Source organism: Melopsittacus undulatus, chromosome 2, assembly GCF_012275295.1.
Source record: "Melopsittacus undulatus isolate bMelUnd1 chromosome 2, bMelUnd1.mat.Z, whole genome shotgun sequence".
Lineage (NCBI taxonomy): Eukaryota > Metazoa > Chordata > Aves > Psittaciformes > Psittaculidae > Melopsittacus > Melopsittacus undulatus.
Genome location: NC_047528.1, coordinates 103,821,840 through 103,843,749, shown reverse-complemented (window position 1 = coordinate 103,843,749; position 21,910 = coordinate 103,821,840). Strand labels below are relative to the sequence as shown.

The window sequence follows — 21,910 nt, the reverse complement described above, 5'->3', positions numbered from 1 at the left end:
TGCAAGTTCAATGCCTTTGGAAATCAGTGTGCTGTGCAATCTTTTCTGTCTCTCTGCAATACCAGCTGTTGTTATGTGGTAAGCGTAACTGGAAACATAGACTGGGTACTTCTCCTTTGTAAACCTCTGTCCTGGAGGTATGCCAGAGAACCAACACCTGTAAGACAGGTGTATAGTCTGTGTAAGGGAGCTAGATATGCATTGCATGGCCCAGTTACGTGAAGAGCCAGTGTACTGACTGTTCATGCTTTTGCCTTTACAGACTCATCTGGAAACAGTTATCTTGGATATTTTTTTCTTGAATGGACTTTCATGTTTTCTGTTGTAATCTTGTGAATACTTTAATACACTTCCCCTCCCGATTACTGGTTTGCTGGGTGGATCTTACCTGGTTAGGGAGTGTGAAGGGAGGAGGATTGAAACACACCACCTCTTTCTGGCAGTATTCTTCAGTCACTGCAGTCTCTGTCAGCTCAGCAAACAACACAGCTGGAGTGTTCACCATTTGAGAACTGAGAAATGCAAGTGCAATTGTTGGTTGCAAGCAGAACACACGCAGGAGAGAAAGAACTGGAGGTGACTGGACAGCCTCTGAAAAAATTGGGAGCTGACAGTCTATCAGGTGCATTTTAAGAATGAAAAATGCTTTCCTTAAAGTGCACAAATACTCTGCACAGGATAATGTAACATACACAGGGTGAGAAAGGAGAGGACATCGGTGCTACAGCAAGGTGCTGTAGCTCTTACAACTGTAGAACAGTTTCCTCTGTATCTTTGCCATTCTGTAGTGATAACTTAAATGGGATTGGGGGAAAATAGTGGGGAGAGACTTAGTACCAAGACTTTGCAAAACTCCAGTATTTCAATGCCTTCATTTTCGTGAATCCTGAAAAAGCTACTGGAGAAGTACCACGTACATGTTTCCTGCGTGAACATCTTTACAGGAAATCTGCATGTGTTAAAAGGATGGGGAGGAAAGCATGTAATAAAAGTTTTGGGTGTTTATTTTTCACATTCCCAAGAACCAGGTACTTAAATGCACCTATTTTCTGCCTCTAGTTGCTAAGGATGACAGAAGCTAAAACGCCAGTGGCACATACTAGTTCTCCCTTCTCTTGGTAAAGATGGTAGTGGCTGGGAAACAAATGAAGATAGATATACATAGCTGAGGCTGAAAAGAATATCCTTACACAACCAAGGAAGAGTATCAGAGAATGAAATGCAAATGCTACTACTGGTTACTCAAATATGGTAAAACCCCACCCAGGTCTGACTGTGAGCTGGAGGAAGATAACTGCAGTTGAGGCTCCAACTGACTGACACTATATCACTCTCATCACTGTTCAGTGGAGACAGGTAAGGTCAGGCTCAGCAACTCATTCCAGGCACAATCCAGAATCTGTTTCTTTTAAAGAGACAGTAACACATGGACTTTTGCTTCAGTTTAAAAGGTTGCACTTTATTTAAGTTTACAGAGATACTTTGTTATTTGTACTTAGAAAACACTTGCTCTCTAAACATTTCAATTTCTTCTTTCATTCTCAAAAAACATTAAAATTAGTGAAGCTAGGTCCCATGGGGAAGGGTTTGTGTGTTGCTGGATTTGACCTGTGGGTTAAGCATCTCTTTGTTGCAGCTAATCTTGTTTTGCTTTTAGCTCTTGATTATACCTATGGGGGGAAAAGAAAAAGAGCACAGACTAAGAATAGAACACTAGTTACAATAACAGTGTCTTCCTAACAATGTACTGAGCAGAGGAGGTTTAAAGTTACAACAGACTTGAGGATGGAAACTCAGGATAGCATAGTTTAGTTAGTGTAAGAAGTTTCTACTTAGTTGCTGCAACTAAGTTCGCCTTATTCCTGGCCAGTACTAAAGCCTCAAGAAATAATAATTAAAAAAAGAATTAGAAAATGCTGCTCTACTTAAGAACCCTTCAATCCAGCTGGAACTGACATGATTCAACACTGAAAGTGCAAAGCTTATGAGGAGGAGAAAGTCTAGGCTGTCAGTCATACCTACAGCTTTTAAAGAATACCTCAGACCCAGAAACTACAGCTTACATAGCACATTCCTTAAAATGTGCTCTAGTTATGCTGAAAATATTAAAAAACTTCACTCCTACTCAACCAGGAAACTAACAATGAAGCAAAAAAAGTTTGCAGTGTTTTAATTGTTCATTTCCTTGTCTGTTGCACTGACATGGAAGCTGGTAAAATTTATAAACTCCTGCTTAAGATGAGGTGGTGTGTCCCAGGATGTCGAAATTCCTGCTGAATACATACCTCCATATTCGGTAGAGTTGAGAACCACCAGCACAGCCAACAAAGAAGTTTACAGCAAACAGACTCCAGTTCTTAGGAATAATAACTAGAGAGTACCTTGACCAAATAAGGCCTGTTGAATGAAAGGGGAAGTTTAAAGATATTAAGTCTTTAAAGTGAAATATTCAGACATTCTCAAGTTTGGAGACAGAATCATGAGCCAGTTTAAGCAAACAGATTTTATAACCTCATGTTTGACAACTGCTTTTCTTATACCTAGCCATTTCTCAGTTAAAAGCACATCAAGTGGCGGTGGGACAGCTGCTGGTATGTACCGCATTTTTGCAAAACAACTAGATAATAGAGTCAATCATAGTCTTAATAGCAAAGAAAGATCCTCCGTACTCTACAGCAGTCTAGACCTTAATTCTGCAGCACAGTTGCAGGGTAGTGTCATTTTGCTATAATATACCCAGCCTCCTGCAGGGTACTCAGCTTAGACATTATAGAATCCACCAGTCAAGAAAGGTCTACATATCATGTAAAATGCACAGATAAAATAAAGTCTGGAGAATGAAGGTGGCAGCTGCAATTTTGATTTTCAGCTTGAGCTGCTACAAGTCCCACCCCTGACAAGATAAGGTGGAACACCTTGAATAGATTGTTGTTTCTGCCAGAATGAAAATCGATGACAGAGAGCAGTGCAGCAGTCCGTGTACCACTGCTTTCAAGTTATTTTAACACATAGCAGTTCTTTCCAGTTATGTTAATGTAATCAGCCTACCACTTTTTAATCCCTTAAACTCTGTTCTAGAAGAGTCACTGTATCCTGAACACTTTAGAATTGCTTCATCTGAAGCAAAGGAGGTCACTTAGTGGAATAAGTGGTGTAATTCTAATTTAGGGAATGAAATTCAGAATTCTAACTCCTAACAATTTCCTCTGGACAATTCCAAATTAAGACACGTGCAGAAAACTAATATAACCACAGAACTCTTACAGTTTTAATAACAAGCATGGGCCTGTCCTGGAATTCTCATCTGACAGCAACACTGAGACTTAGTGTGTTATAGTTAAGCCTTTTCTATAGAATCAGGTTAGTACTGATGGAGGATTCTGGAGTTTTAGAGAGGGTGCTGTATAAAAGCATAGAGTAATTTTGGCTTTACCTGTGGCCATTAACACTGCAGACTGTGCTGTGCTGAGCTTTTCTGCTGGTCTGGTCATATCAGCCATTCCAGCACATACCAAACCCTGTAAAGACAAATTTGGTGAGCACTTAGTCCAGTATCAGGAGCTCCTTTAACAGACTTCCCTCTGCTTTACAAGGGGAAGTTGCTTCATAGCTCAGTGCTTATTCCATATGCATTATGCAGGATGCATTACACTAGCAGAGTAATTAGACTCTCAGAGACACCATCTACTTCTAATCCCTTGTGGTAGGAGTAAGAACACGTAAGGGGTGCACTGGAATTTTATTAGCTTACAGTAAAATTCCAGGCAGTGGCAATTTTGTATTAATTTAAGAACAAGGTGCATTCAAACACAGCAGCTTCCCTAAAGCTCAGGCTAAGATATTGCTGTTAAAGACATAGATGTGATACCATATAGTCTTCACTAAGGAGGTAAAAGTGCCTCATTGTAAATATAATTTCAGTAAAAGTAGAAAATGTCTAGGTGAAGGGAGGAATAGCTTGGTTGATGTACTTGACAACTTTGCTAGCAAATATGCTTGATTTGATTCTTGTGTTATTGCCCTCTACTGGAAATACAATTTCATGCTCCAGGAGTTCACAAAAAAAGAAAACAAAAAAAATCCCACAAGTAAGAGAGTCCTAATGCTTTTAATCCACTGACTGCCATTAAGGACTCCTTTGGCTCCAATCAAGACACCAGGTTTTAAGGGTGGAGAAGTCCATGTGCTGCCTCACTTATGGGATTGATACTGTTGTAGCAGTGCCATAGAGGTACAGGCTTCCAGCACATATAGGTAACTGCAGTAAATGTACCTTTACCATGTAGGGGAAAAGTTATTTTAACTTCTCAGTGAAGAATTTCACCATTTCCTGCATGTTCATAAAAGAAAAAACATCTGTGTATATGCTCTTTTTGATACAGCAGTTGTTGGTACCAGCCTGCTCAGAAGAGTTGCCTGTATGAATAGGCTCAGGAGCATGTCACCTGGAAGAGCCTCTGAGAAAGGGGAAGGTTAACCATGGTTTCTGCAGCTCCAGTTTAGAATGACAAAGAAACCAAACTACATCTTAGAGCATAATGTGTTGCCAGTGGCCTGTAAAAAGTTGGGGCTCACAAATGGGAAACTTGGGAACCAGCTGGCAATAGGAAGAGCAGGTTATATCCTTGCTTGTTATCAAACACAGAGATCAAATTGCTTTATGATTTTAGAGGTCATTTATCTATACCAATACAACAACTAAGAGGAGTACAGTGATTTATGAGATGTTTACTTCACCTGTCCACAAGCATAGCTAAGGGTGTAACCAAATGGGAAGCAGAGAGCTACCAATAGCCAAAATGGCAGCTGCCTTTTTTTTTTTTTTTTACCTTTTCTCAAGATTACCTTGCACTCTGACATGCTTTAACCTGCCTTTAAATTATGGTACTTTTCAAATTCCTCCATCTCAGACAAAATACATACTTAAAGAGTTTTGAATTATGCCAGTTCATAACTCCCTTAAGAAACATTGTTTCACATGAGAAAGCCTTTGTGAAACTTTCAGCAAAAAGTAGTCTTTCAACAAAGCATTTCCCCCCTCCCTGCTGTCTCCCCTGCATGTTGTTCTGTATATTATTAATGCTAGTTTTGTTCATCCTGGCAAATAAAAAACTAAAGAAACTCGGTATTAAATCTTTCTGTAGGTTTAGATATCTGCTGGGAAACCATTGCTTGCTGAATGGGTTGCTGCAGATTGCACTTTGACAGACATCCAGACAGTAGCTGGCATTTTATACTTACCCATTTCATAAGAGGTGCCCAGAAAAAAACTGTTTTGGGACCTGAGGGGAGGAAAAAGAAACGTAATTAAATAATTCAGTGAGATGCATCTGGTTCAATACAGTAAGTTTTGTTTTTTTAAATAATGAATTGTGTATATTAGCAGTTTCTACCACAGTAGAAGCTCTAGCATCATCCTTCAGCTATATAATCAGTCATCCCATTTCTGCAACAGGTGAGTAGGATTTTGTTATTTCCATTTTTAAGAAAATAAGGACAGTAGAGCAGGCAAAATGCATATATAAAGAAGAATATATATAAAGTGCTAGAAATAGTGAAGCCAGTGTCTGTAATGATTAAAAGCTACTCTGCAGCTACTCTACCAATTAGTATTTGAAAACTTTGTGAACTGAATCTTGTAAAATAAACCTCCAAAATATCTTATTACTGGTACTGTAACAAGTCAGTCCCTCCTGCTCTTCCTAAACACAGCCCACCTCTTCACGCAGTACAGCAGCATTGTAAGTAAGAGTACAAACTGCAAACCTAAGCAGTAGTAAATGTCACAAGGAGACTGTCCTCATTCACCTGTAATCTGCACTTCTGAATAACCATGTCTTTCTAGCAGAAACAATGTTTCCTACACAATCAACCCAACACCCCAGTAATCTACCAATAGGCAAAGGAGGACTGTGGGGAAAGAAGGCAAAAATCTACAGAAAGAAGGGAGAAAAGTCAATGGAATGAGACCCAGGAAAACTATCTCTTTTGCAAATAAATCTCTTACAGCAGTGGCAAAATGGCAAATGGTTGGTTAAAAAAAGGTACTCTAATGCCATACCTACAATGTGCAGATGGCCAACCATGCCAAAAATTATTAATCCAGGACTCCTGATTGAGGTTTTAAAAGAGAGACTACAATCCAAAGTATCAGCCCACCACACTGGGAGACAGTTTGGGCACTGGTTCCAGTTTCATCAAAACACTAAGGTCTTGCTAGGCCGCTGCTCAGCATTCTGATAACATGCAAGATGAAGCCAAGTTTTCACTGTAATATGTTACATATTATGAGTAAAGTTTTTAAAAATGAATGACAACCACTAGGACTTTGGTTGCTTTCTTTTTATGTGAGCTGATTTGTCACTAACATTTCAGCCTTAAAAAAGCCTTTCAGTAACTATTTATACTCCCTGTTTTAGGAGCCCTCAAGTTTAAAACTATGATTTGGAGAAAATTAACCATCACCTGTGAAGCAACTCATAATTTGGGGAATAACACTGACGGTTACAACTATCGGTTGTGTCATCACCCTAAAGCCAAATAAGCCCTTTAAAAAGGCAAGGCAACTGCAGCACAGAAAGCAACAAAAAGTAGTTTCGCAGCTTTGCATAAAGCCCTCTTCAGACCCACAGTGCTCATGACAGTGATGAAATTTCAAACTGCAGTTAGTAACTACTAGCATTACTTTTTGCTTGGGTAACTACACAAGTGGGTTTTTGTTGTGGTTTTTTTTTTGTTTTTTTTTTTTTTTTTACAGTGTCTGCGGTTGTAAAGCCACTAAAACCATCTAATATTGTTGAATAAATACAGCTGACTGTTCATCCTTTAAAGACATAAACTTCAGTTGCTGTTCTCTTAGCCAGCTACTTAGAATGTTAGTATCAGACTGCAAATACAGCTCTTTATAAATCAGTCTTACAGAGGTCCCACAGATGTAGCTTTAATTACTGACTTCTATTTTCTTCTAAACGTTCAGATTTGGAATATTAAAGAATGTGGGCTGAGTATATATTATTAAATTTACATTCCTTAAACAGCTTATACAGTTTTCAAGATGGCTAATTTTTATTAATAATAGATAACCTAGTAATTTAAAATTGCTGACTACAAAAGTAAGAAGCACTTGAAACAAGTAAGGTACAGAGCCAAGCTTGTTGTAAGGGAACACTGTCAAATGCCTTAAGCAGATCACCTCTTCTGGAGGCATTCTAGTAAGCATGCAGTCAAGGCGAGCTCTTCCCAGATCCCGATACCTGGATAAATTTTTCAAGGCTGAATTTCACAGCAGCATATGAAGCAGCAGGGGCATACCAGAGGCTAATCTGGATATCGTGTGTGAACAGTTTATAGAATTTATGACTTCTATTAAATATTAAGTCTTTGTCCTAAGACACTTTAGTTTAGTTAGGTGAAATGGACAAAAGAGGCCAAAAGAGAGCACAAGCTCAACCCATGCTTCCCCAAGGCTGCCAGTAGCTCTGTGGCAGCTGTACTGCAGGCCTTTCACTGTCCTCCAGCAGCCTCATGCTATGCAATGAGACAAAGTCTCATTGAGACAAAAAAATGAGACAAAGCCTGGCATGCTATGCCAGACAAAGAAATAGCTTTTCAGACCATGCATCAGTTATTTTACTGGAAAATGTCTGTGCCAGAAAACAAGTGAAGTTTGTTCTGAATTTGACAAGTGATTTATAATTTCACGATAACGATGCTCATATTCCTAAATTAGACTCAAAACTTGGATATCACTGGGGATAACGCGTGAGCTTTTCATTTTTAACCTACTTGTTTTGCAGGCAGAGTGACAACTATTGCATAATGTTTTCACAGAACCACCTTCAAGACATTTAAGGCTTAAACAGAAGTGGCAGAGGTTCAGCTTTGATGAAGCTCTTCAGAGGTTCATGCTTCCTCTGTGGCTTTTCTCACATCATCAGTAAGGATTGTAGCAGATATATATGTATGTATATATATGCATACATTCATACAGTCCCTAAAAATGGATTTTTAAAAAATTAATTTCACTATTAAGGTAGCGAACAAAAATGGCCCACAGTCAGTACTGTGAAAAGCACTGCAAGAGAACCTCCAAAGCCTTTTTCCATTAGTACCGCAGTTCTGACAAAGACTGAACACATATGTTCCCCGTGCTCACCATGTTTTGTTTTCAATAAAAGCAATTGGAAACTGCTACATTTCACCCAAGACGAACGTGGCACTTACAGGCTTGGCACCTTTGTAATGGACATGCTGGATGTATTGACTATTTATACATAAAAAATACTTTAATGTTAAATATATAGATCGATCTAGTGAATTTAGTGCAAATCAGACATTCTGGTAACTGCAGTTTTCACTCTTTGATTGTGACATCTTTAAAGCAATAGCTTCAATTTCCAGAAAGGACTGTTAGAGGAGGACAGAACAGCTGCCTAAAAACTGAAGTTCATTTTCACAGTGCATATTCCAGGTAGGTGAAGAGTCAAGGATGCATACCCCACTGAAACAAAACAGTGGGAACAACAGCCTATGGAATTTCAGGATTTTATCAAGCACTCTTTTTAAATACCCTATGCAATTTGTTTACATGACAAACACCACCTAAATGGCACTGAAAAGGATCATTTTACAAGAGGTTTCTCCTTAATAACACAAAATCCCATGTTTGCTCAAATAAAGATAAGATGTAGGTCAGGTAAAGGTAGCTCATTTCAGGATAACTCAAGCCCTTCTTTTCTCATAGGAGTCTTTCAATTACAAGAGTGGCATCAGTTGACTTCAGCTGGAATGCCTGATTCGGCAGAAAGAAAATGAAGCAAACAGCTGCCGGACTTAAACCAGAGTACACTTCAAGATCGGAAATCCTTATAGCGCTCCCCGCTATTTTTTCAGTGCATCCATTAGCAAGAAGTGACTGCTGAAGCCTTCGGGGGCCTTTGGCAACCACCACATCCCCTAGTTTGGGGCTCGGCTCGGACAGACCAGCCGCTCCCAGGGTTCAAACCGCGGAGTAACGAGCAGGAGCCCACTCATCAGCAGTTTTCCCCACATCAGTTATCCCCATACCCCCAGAATCGGAGTAACGGAGGGGTACGATCCTGCTGCCTCACGCCCTGCTCCCCCCGCCTCTTCCGCGATCCCAAGTGGCGCGGCCGTTACCTGCCGGGTGGTTGTAAAACGGCCGGAACCTCGGCGGCAGCATGAGCTCGATGCGGTCGAGCATGCGGTGGTAAGAGGCGCGGAGCCCTGAGGCGGCGGCCGCCATGTCAGGAGAGAGGCAGAGGCGCGGAAGCAGGGCAGCAGCAGTGACTCAGCAGACGAACAAGTACAAGCAACTCTGACCCTTCACAACCCACTCCCGTTCCACAATCCTTAGCCAGCTCCGCTCATCTGTAACCCCAGGCCGAGGGGAGGAGCGCCGCTACCTGCACGCTGATTGGTGGTCTTTGCAAGAGGCGTAGTGGGGCTGAAGGCTTCGAGTAACGTTATTGGTTAGGGCGGCCTACCTCCACCTCGTGAGAAGAGCTGATACCAGCGCGCTCTATTCCGGCAGTCTTTGAGAAAGGCACGAGCGCCCGGCTCAGAGATGGCTGCCGGGAGAAGCTTCACCCTCCCATTCAAGATGGCCGACTTGCGGAAACCGCAAACTGCGACTATACGCCCAAACCCAAGGTGGCCAGCTTTAAAGCTGGGCTCTAGAGCAGGTTTGGCCGACGAAGCCAAGCGGGGTGATGTTATTCTTGATTTCCACAACACCCCATTAGGGGAGGGGCAGGGCAGGGCAGACCAGACCTTCCCCCCCCCGAGAGGCTGGTACCGGCTCCCGCGAGACGCCTGTAGTCTCGGAGAGCTGCCGCCCCCTCCTTCCCGGCGGGGGCGGGGCTCCGCCGGGGGGTGGTGCCCCATGGAGAGGGGCGTGGCGCAGCGCCGCTGCTGGCGGCGGGGTTACTTCACGTCGGTGTCTCGGCGCAAGCCGGCCGGCTGATCTATCGGTTTTCATGGTGATCGCTCGGAGCGCCGAGGACTACCGGAGCGCCGGGCCTTACCCCATCCTTTCGCCACTCCCCTTTCGCGGGGGCCATGTCCCGCGGGCACTGCCACCACCTGCTGTGGGACGTGCGGAAGCGGAGCCTGGGGCTCGAGGAGCCCGGCCTGCTGCGGAGGCACTACCTCGGTAAGGGCGCGCGGGTCTGGCAAATCCGTCCCCTGAGGTGAGGGGAGAGAGGGAGGGTCCTGGGCGCCCCTCCCAGCAGACGCTCCCACCTCTCCCCTATGCGCGGGAGCAGGTGGTAGAGGGTTCTCTTCCCTGACCCCGCCCCGCGGGGCGCGCGCACAATGGCGGCGGGGGGCCGCGTGTCGGTGCTGTCCCTGGGGGGCTGGGCCCGGTTCCCTCGTCCCGGTGCTGTGGGGTCGGTTCCGCCTTCATCTCCTCTTTTTCTTAGGAGCAGCTGGCTCCTATGTTTCCTGTGTCATGCGTGGGTCTATCTCCCCCCCGGACACGGCGGTACCCCTGCCCGCCCTTTTCCCCCCGCCTTTCCCTGAAGGAACTGTTGCGTGAGGGATCTCGGCGGGGAAGCTGAACGTCGTGCCGGCGCCCGGGCGGTGGCGGCGCCTTAAAATAGACTGGGAGTCGCGTATTTGCTTCCCGGGCTGATCAGGATTGACTGGCCCTGGGCCTGTAACGACTCCCTAACAAAAGCGTGGAAGCGCCGGGTGATCTCGGAGTTTCCCTGTTTTCGGAAGCCGAGCGCTGGACTTAGCCACTTGAGCAGCGTGTTGTGTGCCAGCTTGTTGATCCGGGCTTTGTGTTCGCAACTGCTGGGCGGGGGGAGTGGTGGCCCGTAAAAGCGCTGCAGCTCCGGCTTCTGACTGCTGCGTCTGTTAAACGCCAGTTATTTTCTTCACTTTCTAAGCGCCCCAAGTTAAAAATAGCGTTAGTTTCAGTTTACGAGGCCACAGGGAGGTTTCTCCAGCGTGCAAAGCTGTTGTTGTTCTTTGTAATGGCGCAGGTTGCATGTATTCTGCGTCTTACCCTTCCTCAAAGTATATATATTTAAAAATATTTATTCACTTTTTTTGGGGGATGTGGTGATTTCTCATATATCGTAATGATGCTCCAAACTGGGGGAGTGCAATGGCTCTCCAGGGAAGATGGTTTATTGGTGGCAAGCATATTCTTTTCTGCTCGCGTGGCAAAGTCAATTCCTGATTTTGAGCTGAAACATAGAGGAGGAACTTATTTACAGTGTTGTAGAAAGTGTATCATTTTGTAACCCTATGGCACTTCTAACTGTGGTTAGTATTGGTTTTCATTAGGTTTTCCAGTGGAATTTAAGGTGGCATATCACATTACCAAGTCTAACTCATTAGTCTGTGGTCCCTGAGCAAACAGTCATCCAGAAAAGGTAATCGAGAAAAGCAAGGTCATTGCTTGTAGACTTCCACCTATTATAGAGAATTTGTATATATAGCACCTTTGTGCACGTAAGTGCTTTGGGAAAAAAAACAACAAACCAAAACCAAATCCACAACCAAAATAACAAGGCCCTAAAATTAAAAAAAGGTTGAAAACTAATGGTCTAACTGCTTTTGACTTTTGTTATGTCTTTACAGCTGGCCAGATCTTAGCTGAGGATTGTCCTAACATTCAGTGATCAAACATGGATATCCTTCTGACTGGGTTCTTAAGTGTAGTGTGTAAATTTTGAAAAAGGACCGTAAAACTTTTGTTTCTATATGATTGTATCTCTGACATTTGAAGTATTAAGATTTGATCAGTAGAAATCAATCTCTCAGATTTAGTAAGATGTTTTTTCTGGACAATAAGGTGTTTTTTCTTTCTCCAAAAAATGTGCATAAGTAGTTAAAATCCCTTTGCTGAGTTCAGGTCTGGTACCTACTGTTTTCCATTTCATCTAAACATGTTCAGTGGCTTTATAGCCTTGAGAAAATAGGACCTGGGAGAGGCTTCCCACTGAATTGATGTTAAGATCTGCATTGAATTGATGTTAAGATCTGCATTGGTGGTGGCAAGAGTTGCTGAAGCCTTATTGACAGACTTTTAACAAAAGAGGTTAGAACATGGTGTGCTTACCTTGTGGAGGATCACACTTGTGTTCAAAATGGCATTTGTGGCCTTAATAGGCCCTCTAATTTTGCTGCTAGTCAGTCAGCAGACTGCTAGTCATGTGCAGATTTACCAGACAGCGGGTCTGTTGTCATGCCTTTTTGTGTGCAGTTTAGTGTGTGTATGCGTCTTTTCTCTTTCAGACTTAAGCAATTCTACTTAGGAGCTTTGTTGTTTGGACACAGGTTGAGAGTGCAGTGGTCAGATAGGTAATGTTGTTCATTTCTGCTCTAGTCTGAATGGAAAGTATGGTTTCGTCCTATTTACACTGGTTTTATAGTGTTTCAACAGTCTAACAGAACAGATGTAAGTCAAGCATTTCATTTTGACTTAGTAAATAGCTCTGGGAGACTCAAGGCATTGTGTATGCACATTTATTGCTTTTTGTTTGTTTGCTTGGGTTTTTTTGTTTGTTTGCTTTTGTTGGGGTTTATTTTGGCAAAATTGTCAAAACAACTGTGGATACAAATACAGACTAAAGCAGGTTATAAGTTTCTTGCTCTTTCTCAGTAACAAATCAAAGGAGAGCCCTCACAGCAAGTCCAAAACTAACACCACCATTCACAATGTGTTGGAAGGAAGACGTGTATGTACAAATGATACTTGAATAGTGATCCATTTGTGTTGTTCTGCTACAATGTAAAATATATGAAATATTGAAGGCAACTCTGTATTGGAGGAAAACATCTGAGAACTAACTGCTGTTTCCCATTTACTCATTGTTTTAGTTCAGTGTGAACTGGCAATCAAGTGGCACTCTATTTATAGCCTCTTTCAGCTTTTGAAAACAGCTGCTTCAGGAAGGATCTGTGCATCATACTGTATCTTTTAATACAGATAGTTCACTCCTGGAATTTATGTCCTTGCAAAACTCTGTCTGATTTTTCAAGATCTCTAGCTAATTGTTCTGAAGCCTATTTGTTGCTGGATAGAGTTCCAAAGGAAGGTTTTGTGTAGATGAGGCAATATATGCATACCTGGGACATATCCTTCAGATGTTATAATTCGTTAAGAATTCCTGCTGTGGTGATAGAGGGGAAAATGCGAGTCTTACATATCTGTTAGCTATGTTTTGTTCTGCATTTGTAGGCTAATTAGTTTCAGTTTCAGACAGCATTTGTGTCTGAAGTCTCCAGATAAAGCCAGGCCTTATGGAGGCTCTCACTAATATTCTTTTCTTTGATTCAGTTAGGGCATTCAGTCCTGTCTGCTACTGGATCATGAATGGAAACTGAGTTTCAGTTGTTAAAGTCACAGTGCTTTTATGGAATAAAACACTGGTAGTAAACTGGAGTATCCAGTTTAAATTTTGCCTTGAAACTGACAAACATTTTTCAGTCATGATACTTTCCTGGACAACCCCAGTTTTTTTGTTACAATTTTGTGTCATTGTGGCCATATTTCAGTGACTAAAGAACTTACCAGTTCAAATAGCAGCTAAGTGTCTGGTGCCATCACAATAAAGGCCTTTATGCAGATAAAGTATAGCATATCATAATTGGACTACAGAAAGAGTAACATGGTTTTCTTGCAAGAAAGGAGTCCATAAATCCTCTGAAATATTTAATGTGATAGGTTTGATGGATTGGTTTGGTTTTCTGTGAAGGGTCATGCTGCTAAGGATGGCTGTTTAGCCAGAAGGAAGATGGAGTCTGTGTGTATGTGTGTGTGTTCAGGGCTTTTTGTTTGTGTGTTTTGTTTTGTTAACTGGCATAGCAGGTATCCAAAGCAAATCTGTTAATCTAGTTTGCAGAGAGGAACTGATTCCATTTTTTAGCTCAGAGTGACTGTTGGAAGTTGTGATGCTTGACACAATGGAAGCAAGTATCAAAAGAAGTCAGTTCTCCCTAATCTCTGATATCCTTTTTCATATACTGTTTTCTAACACCATCTTTCCTTGTGACAGGAAATCTTTAACCTTACCAGATTTCTTAAAGATAGTGTTGTGATGCTGTCTACTGGTGCATACTGGTCTATACTGCTCCATACTGGGATGTGTAAATTTGCAGATGACACCAAGTTGGGTAGGAGTGTTGATCTGTTGGAGGGTAGGAAGCTCTGCAGAGGGATCTGGACAGACTGGATCCATAGGCTGTGGCCAGTGGGATGAGGTTCAACAAGGCAAAGTGCCAGGTTCTGCACTTGGGCCACAACACCCCCCTGCAATGCTCCAGGCTTGGGAAAAGAGCGCATTGAAACTGCTGATGGGAAAGGAGCTGGGGGTACTAATTGATGGAGCTGAGCATGAGCAGCTTGTGCCCAAGCAGCCAGGAAGCCACCATCATCCTGACCTGTGTCAGCCACAGTGTGGCAGCAGGGCCAGGTCGGTGATTGTCCCACTGCGCTGGGCACTGGTGAGGCTGCACCTTGAATCCTCTGTTCAGTTCTGAGCCTCTCACTACAAGAGAGACATTGAGGTGCTGGAGCAGTGCCAGAGAAGGGCCTGGAGCTGGTGCAGGGCCTGGAGCACAAGTGGGATAGGGAAAAGCTGAGGGACCTGGGAGGATTTAGTCTGGAGAAGAGAAGGCTCAGGGGGGACCTTATCACTCTCTACAACTGCCTGACAGGTGGATGCAGGCAGGGGCGGTGGGCGGTGGGGAGCTGGTCTCTGCTCCCAAGGAACGAGGGACAGGACAACAGGCAACAGCCTCAAGCTGTACCAGGGGAGGTTTAGATGGAGATGAGGAACAGTTCCTTCCCCTGATCTTAAAGGTCTTTTCCAACCTGGTTGATTCTATGATTGTATGATTTCTGAGCTCCATTCCCACTCTCTTTAAAGATTGTTCCATATCTTACTAAGTTTTTCTCATCCTGTTTTTCAAGATTTAGGAAAGGTTTGAAATCTGTAAATCAACTGTAAGGAAACCAGCAATTAGGTTGATTGTGGCCAAATTTTGTAAAATTTCAACAGCTGTTGCTAAAAAGAGAAAAGTAAATATATTATGTAGATAGTAGAGTGATCAGGTGTCAGTCGATCCCCTTCCTTACTGATATTAACCGTAATAGAACCAAAACTAATTACAGTTTTGAAGTTAGTTAATTAACCTGTTCATAGGTAGGGCTGAAAAATAGGATAGTTAAGAGCAGCTATTATGTGTATGGACAGCTAATCAGTTCTGATATTCACTGTGTTATATTCATAACCTTAGTAGTTTATAAAACTAGTAGTGGCTCACTAAATGTAAACAGACTTGGGTACTGCTGTTGGAGCATTTAGTTCTTCCTAAAATACATTCTCCAGGGTGCAGGAGTGAAACTGTTTCCTTAAAAGACAGAAAAGTTTTATTCTCTGTTGCTTTTCTGTGGATAAATAAACAAAACCACAGGTGGAAATCAAATGTTAGGGAGAACAACCAGAAAGAGATGTATTATTTTCAGCAGTTTTTCTCCCAGCTGTATTTCAACATGTGATATCAAAGTCTTTGAAAATAATGCAGAATAAGAAGGGCCAGCCAGCTTTAAAATTATCAACTCTGGAGCTGATGCTCTTGCAGACTTTGAGATAGTCACAGGGTACTTAATCAGCCCTTCTTTAATTGTTTGCATAATACTTTTGATATTTAGTTTTTCAGGTGCATTGTTACGTTTCATGTCCTAAACTTCTGGCATTAGTTTTCTTTTCCAGCATGAATTAAAAGTGCTCATCTGTGACAGCTAAAACCCCAGAATTGGTAGAGGTGGTTTATGTTGATTTTCCTTCTATAAGTTTAGCAAATTAACTTCTGCTTTAAAAAGGACCATTATAAATTCACCTAGTTGTCTGGTTCTGAGGACGCAAATGATTAACTGCTCTTTTAATGTAAACAATGTAGTTTCCTGATGTGTAGCATCTTCCACTGCACTTTGGTGTGTGCTCAGAATAACTAGTTCTGTAGTGACATATTCTGCCACACACCAAATAATACTTTGTGAAACAAGACTAACTGAAGATTTCAGAGAGATACAGTTGAACTCCCTAATTTTTTTTTCATTAGTGATATTTTCTAAAGAATGGAAATTGGCAGAGTCAGAATTGAAGATGACATTGTAATGAAAGAGAGGAAAATATAACTTCAAGCAAACCTGAACATCCTTAACATGCTCAGCATAATATGTATTAGGCAATAAATGTGCTATAGTCATTGAATTTTCAGCAGTTGGATAGAAAAGTTTAAGATGTATTGCACTGCAGAGAAAAAGTGCTACTTCCTAATTGTAAAAGCCAGGAGAGAGTACAGGGGTCAGGTATTGCCTTAAACTAGGTATGTTTGGGGTTTTTTTCATTTGCTAATAAAAGCAAGACTTGACAACTATAGTCCTTAAAAAATTACAGATAGACAATTGAAAGCTGAATGTGTCATCAAGACCTGTTGATATCAAATTGGATTTGGAGAAGTTTAATGAAGAGGTTAGGTCTGAAATGAGTTTCCTGATACCATCTAATTTAAATTGGTATCAAGGAATAGAAAGGCACAATGCATGCATTTAAAACAGCTTTTTGAAAGGAAAAATAATTGTGGATGATTCTAGCACAGAAACATTAATACGGTCTTTTTTTTTTCTTACTTCCAGGTGAATCAGCTGTGATAATAAAGACACCCATTTAAAATGTTTTAATAAAAGAATTTGTGGAAAGTAGCACACTATCAGTAAAGGGGAGTGGGGGATGGGGAAGAAGCATAGCATAGCAGAATCATCTGGACAAGGCAACACATACAGAAAAGCTGTCTGGTTACAGTTTGATACATACCAGAAAACCAGAAAGAGGTGAAAGATGGGAGGCAAGATTAATCTTGGCTGGGTATTTCTGTGGTGTGAGTGCTAAATACTTAGTTTTAATTTCAGTTTAATCAGTCTTCTGTTATTTTGGGGATTATTTCAGTCATCGTCTAACTGAGCTGTGGAAGTGTAGTTGCAGAACCCAGTTGCACGTGCAAGTGGTACAGCTATGTAGTGCTATTTAAACTTGATAGCTTGGTTTGCTACTAAGTGAGTCTTTGCTTGTAGTTAACAAACAATATCATTGACCTTTTCTCAGTTGCATCTGTATGTTCTGTCATATAATTGCTACAGTTTGTGATACTGCTTCTCTCTTTTCAGTGTTGACCCACCTTTCTCCTACTCAGTGCTAAAATGTTGACAATCACTTTAGTATACTAAAATAAATAAATCATATTATTATGTTCTTTGTTGTATTGCTTTGCTGAAACTTGATTTTGGGGGTTTTGTTTTTCCTTCTTTTTTAAAAAAAAATTTATAGTACTGTCTATATCAGATGTTATGTGAACCTCCTTACTGAGTTTTGATTTTGAGTTTTCTAAGTCACCAACTTTTTTAGTGCTGTTATATCTTGACATACAGCATAAAAACATTAATGAAAGGGGGGTTTCCAGCATTGCGCACAAATACAGACAACTTAAGTGGAGCTAGAAGGAAATGATCAAAAATAGGTACAAGTGTATCAGATTATTGATGTTCTTCAGTTTAGTGGGCCTTTTATGTTGTCTGCAGTTTTGCCAGCTTTGTTTGCTAGGGGCTAAGTTACACAGGTATACTTTTTGGTTTTTTTAATATGCTTTTTGGTTTTTTTTACCTTATGTGTAATACCTGTGCAGTAAACAATAATTATGTGTGTTAATGGTTGCAAAGTATGTGTGTGTGTTGTAGTCCCAAGACTTTGCATATATAATTGTATTATTTGAATTAGTCTTAGAATGAAAATGTATTTGCTTTATATCCTTTCAAGTCAGGCTTCTCATGCAAACAGCTGGAGACTGTAAAAGATTTGAGTTCACTTTAAGTATCTTTCAATTTTTGATTGCAGTATTTCATTGAATTTACATTTATGCTTTTACACGCAATCTTTGTACAAAGAATGTATTTGCTTTGTAAATAATGTTTTGATACCGAGTGTGTCAGACAGCTTCAGAGTTAAGTTGCACCTTGATCTTGCAGTAATGAGCTTTGGATACATGTAAGCTGTCTCTTGTTGCAAAAACAAGTTGTGTGCTGCACGTACTGGATTTGTATTAAAGGTTGAGGCACTCATATGTGGGATCGTTTGAGATCACTCTCTCTTGTTTTTTAAGTATTTATTTTTCCCTTATCCTTCTTCCAGTTGGATTGCTTCCATTAACTCCATTAGAATAAGAATCTCTGTGTTTAGTCACTTTGAAGTTGTTGCACAGTAGTGCTATGAGTTCTTGTGACTTTGTGTGTGATTTGTGATCTTCTATCCTTGGATATCCCCAGAATAGTCTACTGGGTTATAACTGATCATGTATCAAGAGCTTGTTGACACTTGAGACTAGTCCTGTCTAGCAGTAAGGAAAAGGTGAGTTCAAATTTAAAGTATGTCAGCCTTCAAACAAAGCTGGACTTTTCACTGATTAAGTGCAAGTCGCAGCATTTTTGTGTCTTTAGGGCTTATCGAGTTGCTGATACAGATACGTCCCAAATACTTCAGTATGTGTGGAATCGTTAAATGCTGAAGGTGAATATAGTGAGATGGAATCTGAATCACATTAGTGAATTTCAATATCTCTTTATTTACCTCATTTTCTTCTTTGAGGATTTGCAGGCTTTTGTCATGAAAATGAAATGCATGGTTAGTACTGCTTTTGCCACTTGGCAGATACCATGAGGAAGATGGGGATCCATCCTTTCCTGTAAACTGAATGTATTGTGGTCCTTGTTTAGTCTTTATTGAACTACTGAAATGTCACCAATACAGAAAACTATTATACAAAGTCCAAACCTCCTCTTTGTTTAGGTTATATGGCTTTGTTATTATATGTGTTTCCATTGTTTACCTTTCCTAGGAAATGAAGAAAAATGTGGTTCCTTTTCAATTTGTTTTTATTTTAGAAACACTGCTATGTTCTGAAAACTCTAGTAAAAATGGAGACTCTTCAGTTAAACAACAGGTTTTTTTGGTCATGTAGGATGAATACATATAGCTTAATGAAACAAAACTTTTAAAAGTAAGCTTTTTTTGTTTTTTTCAAATCTCAGTGATAATTCAGCTTATGTCACAGTGTTAATAGCCATCTATTACCAAGACTCAGATTTCTTCCTTAGCTTAACTTTTCATGTCATCTATCTTTAAACTCCTTGTCAATTTCCAAGTGTTTATGCTTGTAATCTCAGGGGGGTGATGTACCTATATCTGTTAGGGTATGTATGTCTGTATCAACTTCACATCCTCCCCCATATCTGGCATTGTATAATTCCAATAGTACCCAGGATTAAATGATGTGTTTGATTAGGTAGGAGTGCAGAATAATAAATGCTTTAATTCAGTTCTGCCTTGTCCAAATTCTCGGTTTCATTGAGCCATCCTTGTGGGAAAGGCCGTCTGTGCTTTTTTTTTGCTAGAAGACATGTCTCTTCAGATATGCTGGTGTAAGCTTCTATTTAATCACTTCTTAATATTTTTTTAAAATGAGTATTGAGTTAGCTTAACCAATTTTAAATAGTAGGCTTTTATTGGTCTCAGACCATTTTGTCCAAAATGGGCTATGGGATATTCATGTACATAGTCCTGTTGTCTGATTTGATGAACTAGTAGCCTCTGATAGACACATAATGGGAGGACTGGTAGCAGTATTGGGTGCACGCATCTTCAGCCATAAGAAGATGTGTCTACAAGAAAAGTGCTTCTCTTAAGAGCAGGTTCCAGTAACTTCTTTTTCTTTCCTTTTGCTAGTGATTTTCCATGTTCCAGTATTCATTTTGTCTGAGTGCTTGGAGATGATAGATTATGGTTCTGCTGCTAGCAGCCTTTTAACTTTCACGCTTGGGCAGAGTCATATCCGTTTCAGCTTATTACACATTATCTGTTCTTGCTGAGAAGTAGAGCTCCTAAATCACCTTGGGTGTTACACAAATAAGTAGCACTTGAGAAAATAAAGCAGAATACCTGATGTGATGTTTACTTCCCAAAGTGTTGTAAGGATTGTCTGCGTTACTATGTTAATACCATTTTTACAAAAAAAAAAAAATTCAACATATGTTACTGTTGTACATACTATTTCAGATGAGAAATTTTCAGAGAACAGCATTTCCAAAGACACATTGAAACCTACAAGGCTGCATTATACTTCTTTTTGCCTTCAGTTAATGGAAGCCTCCTTTGATGAGAAGAAAATGGGGCTCAGGTATATTTTTCTAAATCTGATGACTGTTCAGTTTTGTGTTGGTCTATCTTTTAGAACTTCAAGTTGCTTACTTGGGGAGACATATTTTAGTGCTGGTGGAGAAAACAGAAAATGCTTTTGCATTTGGTTAATCACATGTCCAATTAATCACACTTAACCTATATCAGATAGTTTTGTGTTTAGAAGAGTAAGGTGCTATCCTTTTGCCTTTAGTTGTCTTTTACATAGATACAGCTTACATTTTTTTTATCACATGGATTTTTGTCCTCTGCTCTGTAGAAATTAGAAATATTAGTGCCATAATATAAAAAAGTCAGAATATGATGTACTTCTGAATGAAATCCACTTAGTATTAGTCAGCATAGCACAATCAAAAGCTAGTACTTGGAATATGCAGATAAAATGCCTTTGCTAAGACAGGTAGTCGTGCTTTATGCTACATTTTTGCTACTGAGAATGCCTTAAAAATTTGGTATTAATGCAGTGGAATTTTACGTATTTACGTAATACGTATTTACGTATTATGTATTTATGTATTACGTATTTATGTATTATGTATTACGTGGTTTAAAGCTCAAAGTAGTCTTACCAGTGATGAAGCCCAATGGAAGCTTACATTTATGAGTGGGTATTTTTAGTATGTGAGAAATGTTTGCTAGTAAATTATAAGCATTGCTACTAATGCAAACAAATCTTACCTGTGCTGTTGCCTGTAGTAACTTATTCTTTCAGGTTTGGTAGAAACACACCTAGACAGAATTCTTTTCCAAAATGCTTATTAATTATCTTAAAGCATACAGCATTGCTGAACTTAATTTTTTTACTTTAGCAGATCTCTTTGTGTTTCTTTTGAGATCAAATTTTATATTAATATACTCACCAGGATCTATGATAGGCTTTCTGAATTGTAATTCAGAGCATAGTGCCTTGTCTTCCATACATTCTGTCTTAGTGTTAATATAATAAAAGGGAAAGTTCTGTGTTTCTTACACTTCAGAATAAGCTTCATGATATTATCTTTGGACTTGAGTGCAAGCTTTATTAGTACCAAGTTGTTTGATGCTGCATGTTGAGTAGCAAAGCTCTTACCTACTGAAATGACAATTAAGTCTTTTCATAAAAATGCAAATATTTTGTGTTTTCCATATAGTGTGCAGACCTACAGGCTTGATGATGTATCATTAAGAGCAGAGAGAAATTTGGGTTATCTGTTTTGATCTGAAACAATAATGAAATAGTTGTTCAAAGTAACTTGAAAGGTAATCTTGTAAACATTGACAGAACCAAGAGCTACCATATTTTGGCATTTATACAATACTACAGAACAGTTAGGAAATACAACACAGAACCTTGATCAAAATACTGAAGGTCACACCAGTGGATTTGGTTTCTCACAGTATTTCTGATTCACTCTTTCTTTGAGAAATTGCTTCAGCTTCCTGTGTCACAGTTTTGGCGTCTATAAAATGGGGCCACTGTCAGTCTATGTACCTAACAAATGTATTTTAAAATTTTAATTCATCTTCAAGAATTTGAACATAGCTTGATGAAGGTTAATTCAGTGGATGTTGTGTATAGAGTTCTGTTTACTGTAAGGTGTTTGGAGAATTCTGTTTGCTGGATAAACAGCACGTTGAGACATGGA

The 21,910-nt window shown here is 40.3% G+C and overlaps 2 protein-coding genes across 5 annotated transcripts in view; one reads left to right on the top strand and one right to left on the bottom strand.

The window, feature by feature from the left end:
- Positions 1–1,438: 1,438 nt before the first annotated feature.
- On the bottom strand, positions 1,439–9,921 carry MPC2 (mitochondrial pyruvate carrier 2). 2 transcript variants are annotated; one of them, XM_031045012.2, is made up of 5 exons: positions 9,507–9,921; positions 5,242–5,282; positions 3,434–3,518; positions 2,286–2,397; positions 1,439–1,670 (listed from the first exon to the last, which is right to left on the bottom strand). In XM_031045012.2, exons 1-5 carry the CDS (start codon positions 9,904–9,906, stop codon positions 1,637–1,639), a joined length of 672 nt encoding a protein of 223 aa, XP_030900872.2. In that variant the 5' UTR covers positions 9,907–9,921; the 3' UTR covers positions 1,439–1,636. The 2 variants fall into 2 exon arrangements, with proteins under 2 accessions (XP_030900872.2, XP_005144526.2); XM_005144469.4 differs by lacking the exon at positions 9,507–9,921 and adding an exon at positions 9,160–9,489.
- The window catches only part of DCAF6 (DDB1 and CUL4 associated factor 6), a 90,735-nt gene continuing 78,726 nt past the window's right edge, over positions 9,902–21,910 (top strand). Inside the window, exon 1 of one of the 3 annotated variants that reach the window (XM_031045010.2) lies at positions 9,902–10,174. In XM_031045010.2, coding sequence (XP_030900870.1) covers positions 10,081–10,174 — 94 coding nt within the window. In that variant the 5' untranslated portion in view covers positions 9,902–10,080. The remainder of the gene's footprint in view (positions 10,175–21,910) is intronic. The other 2 variants (XM_031045008.2, XM_031045009.2) reach the window with 2 other exon arrangements.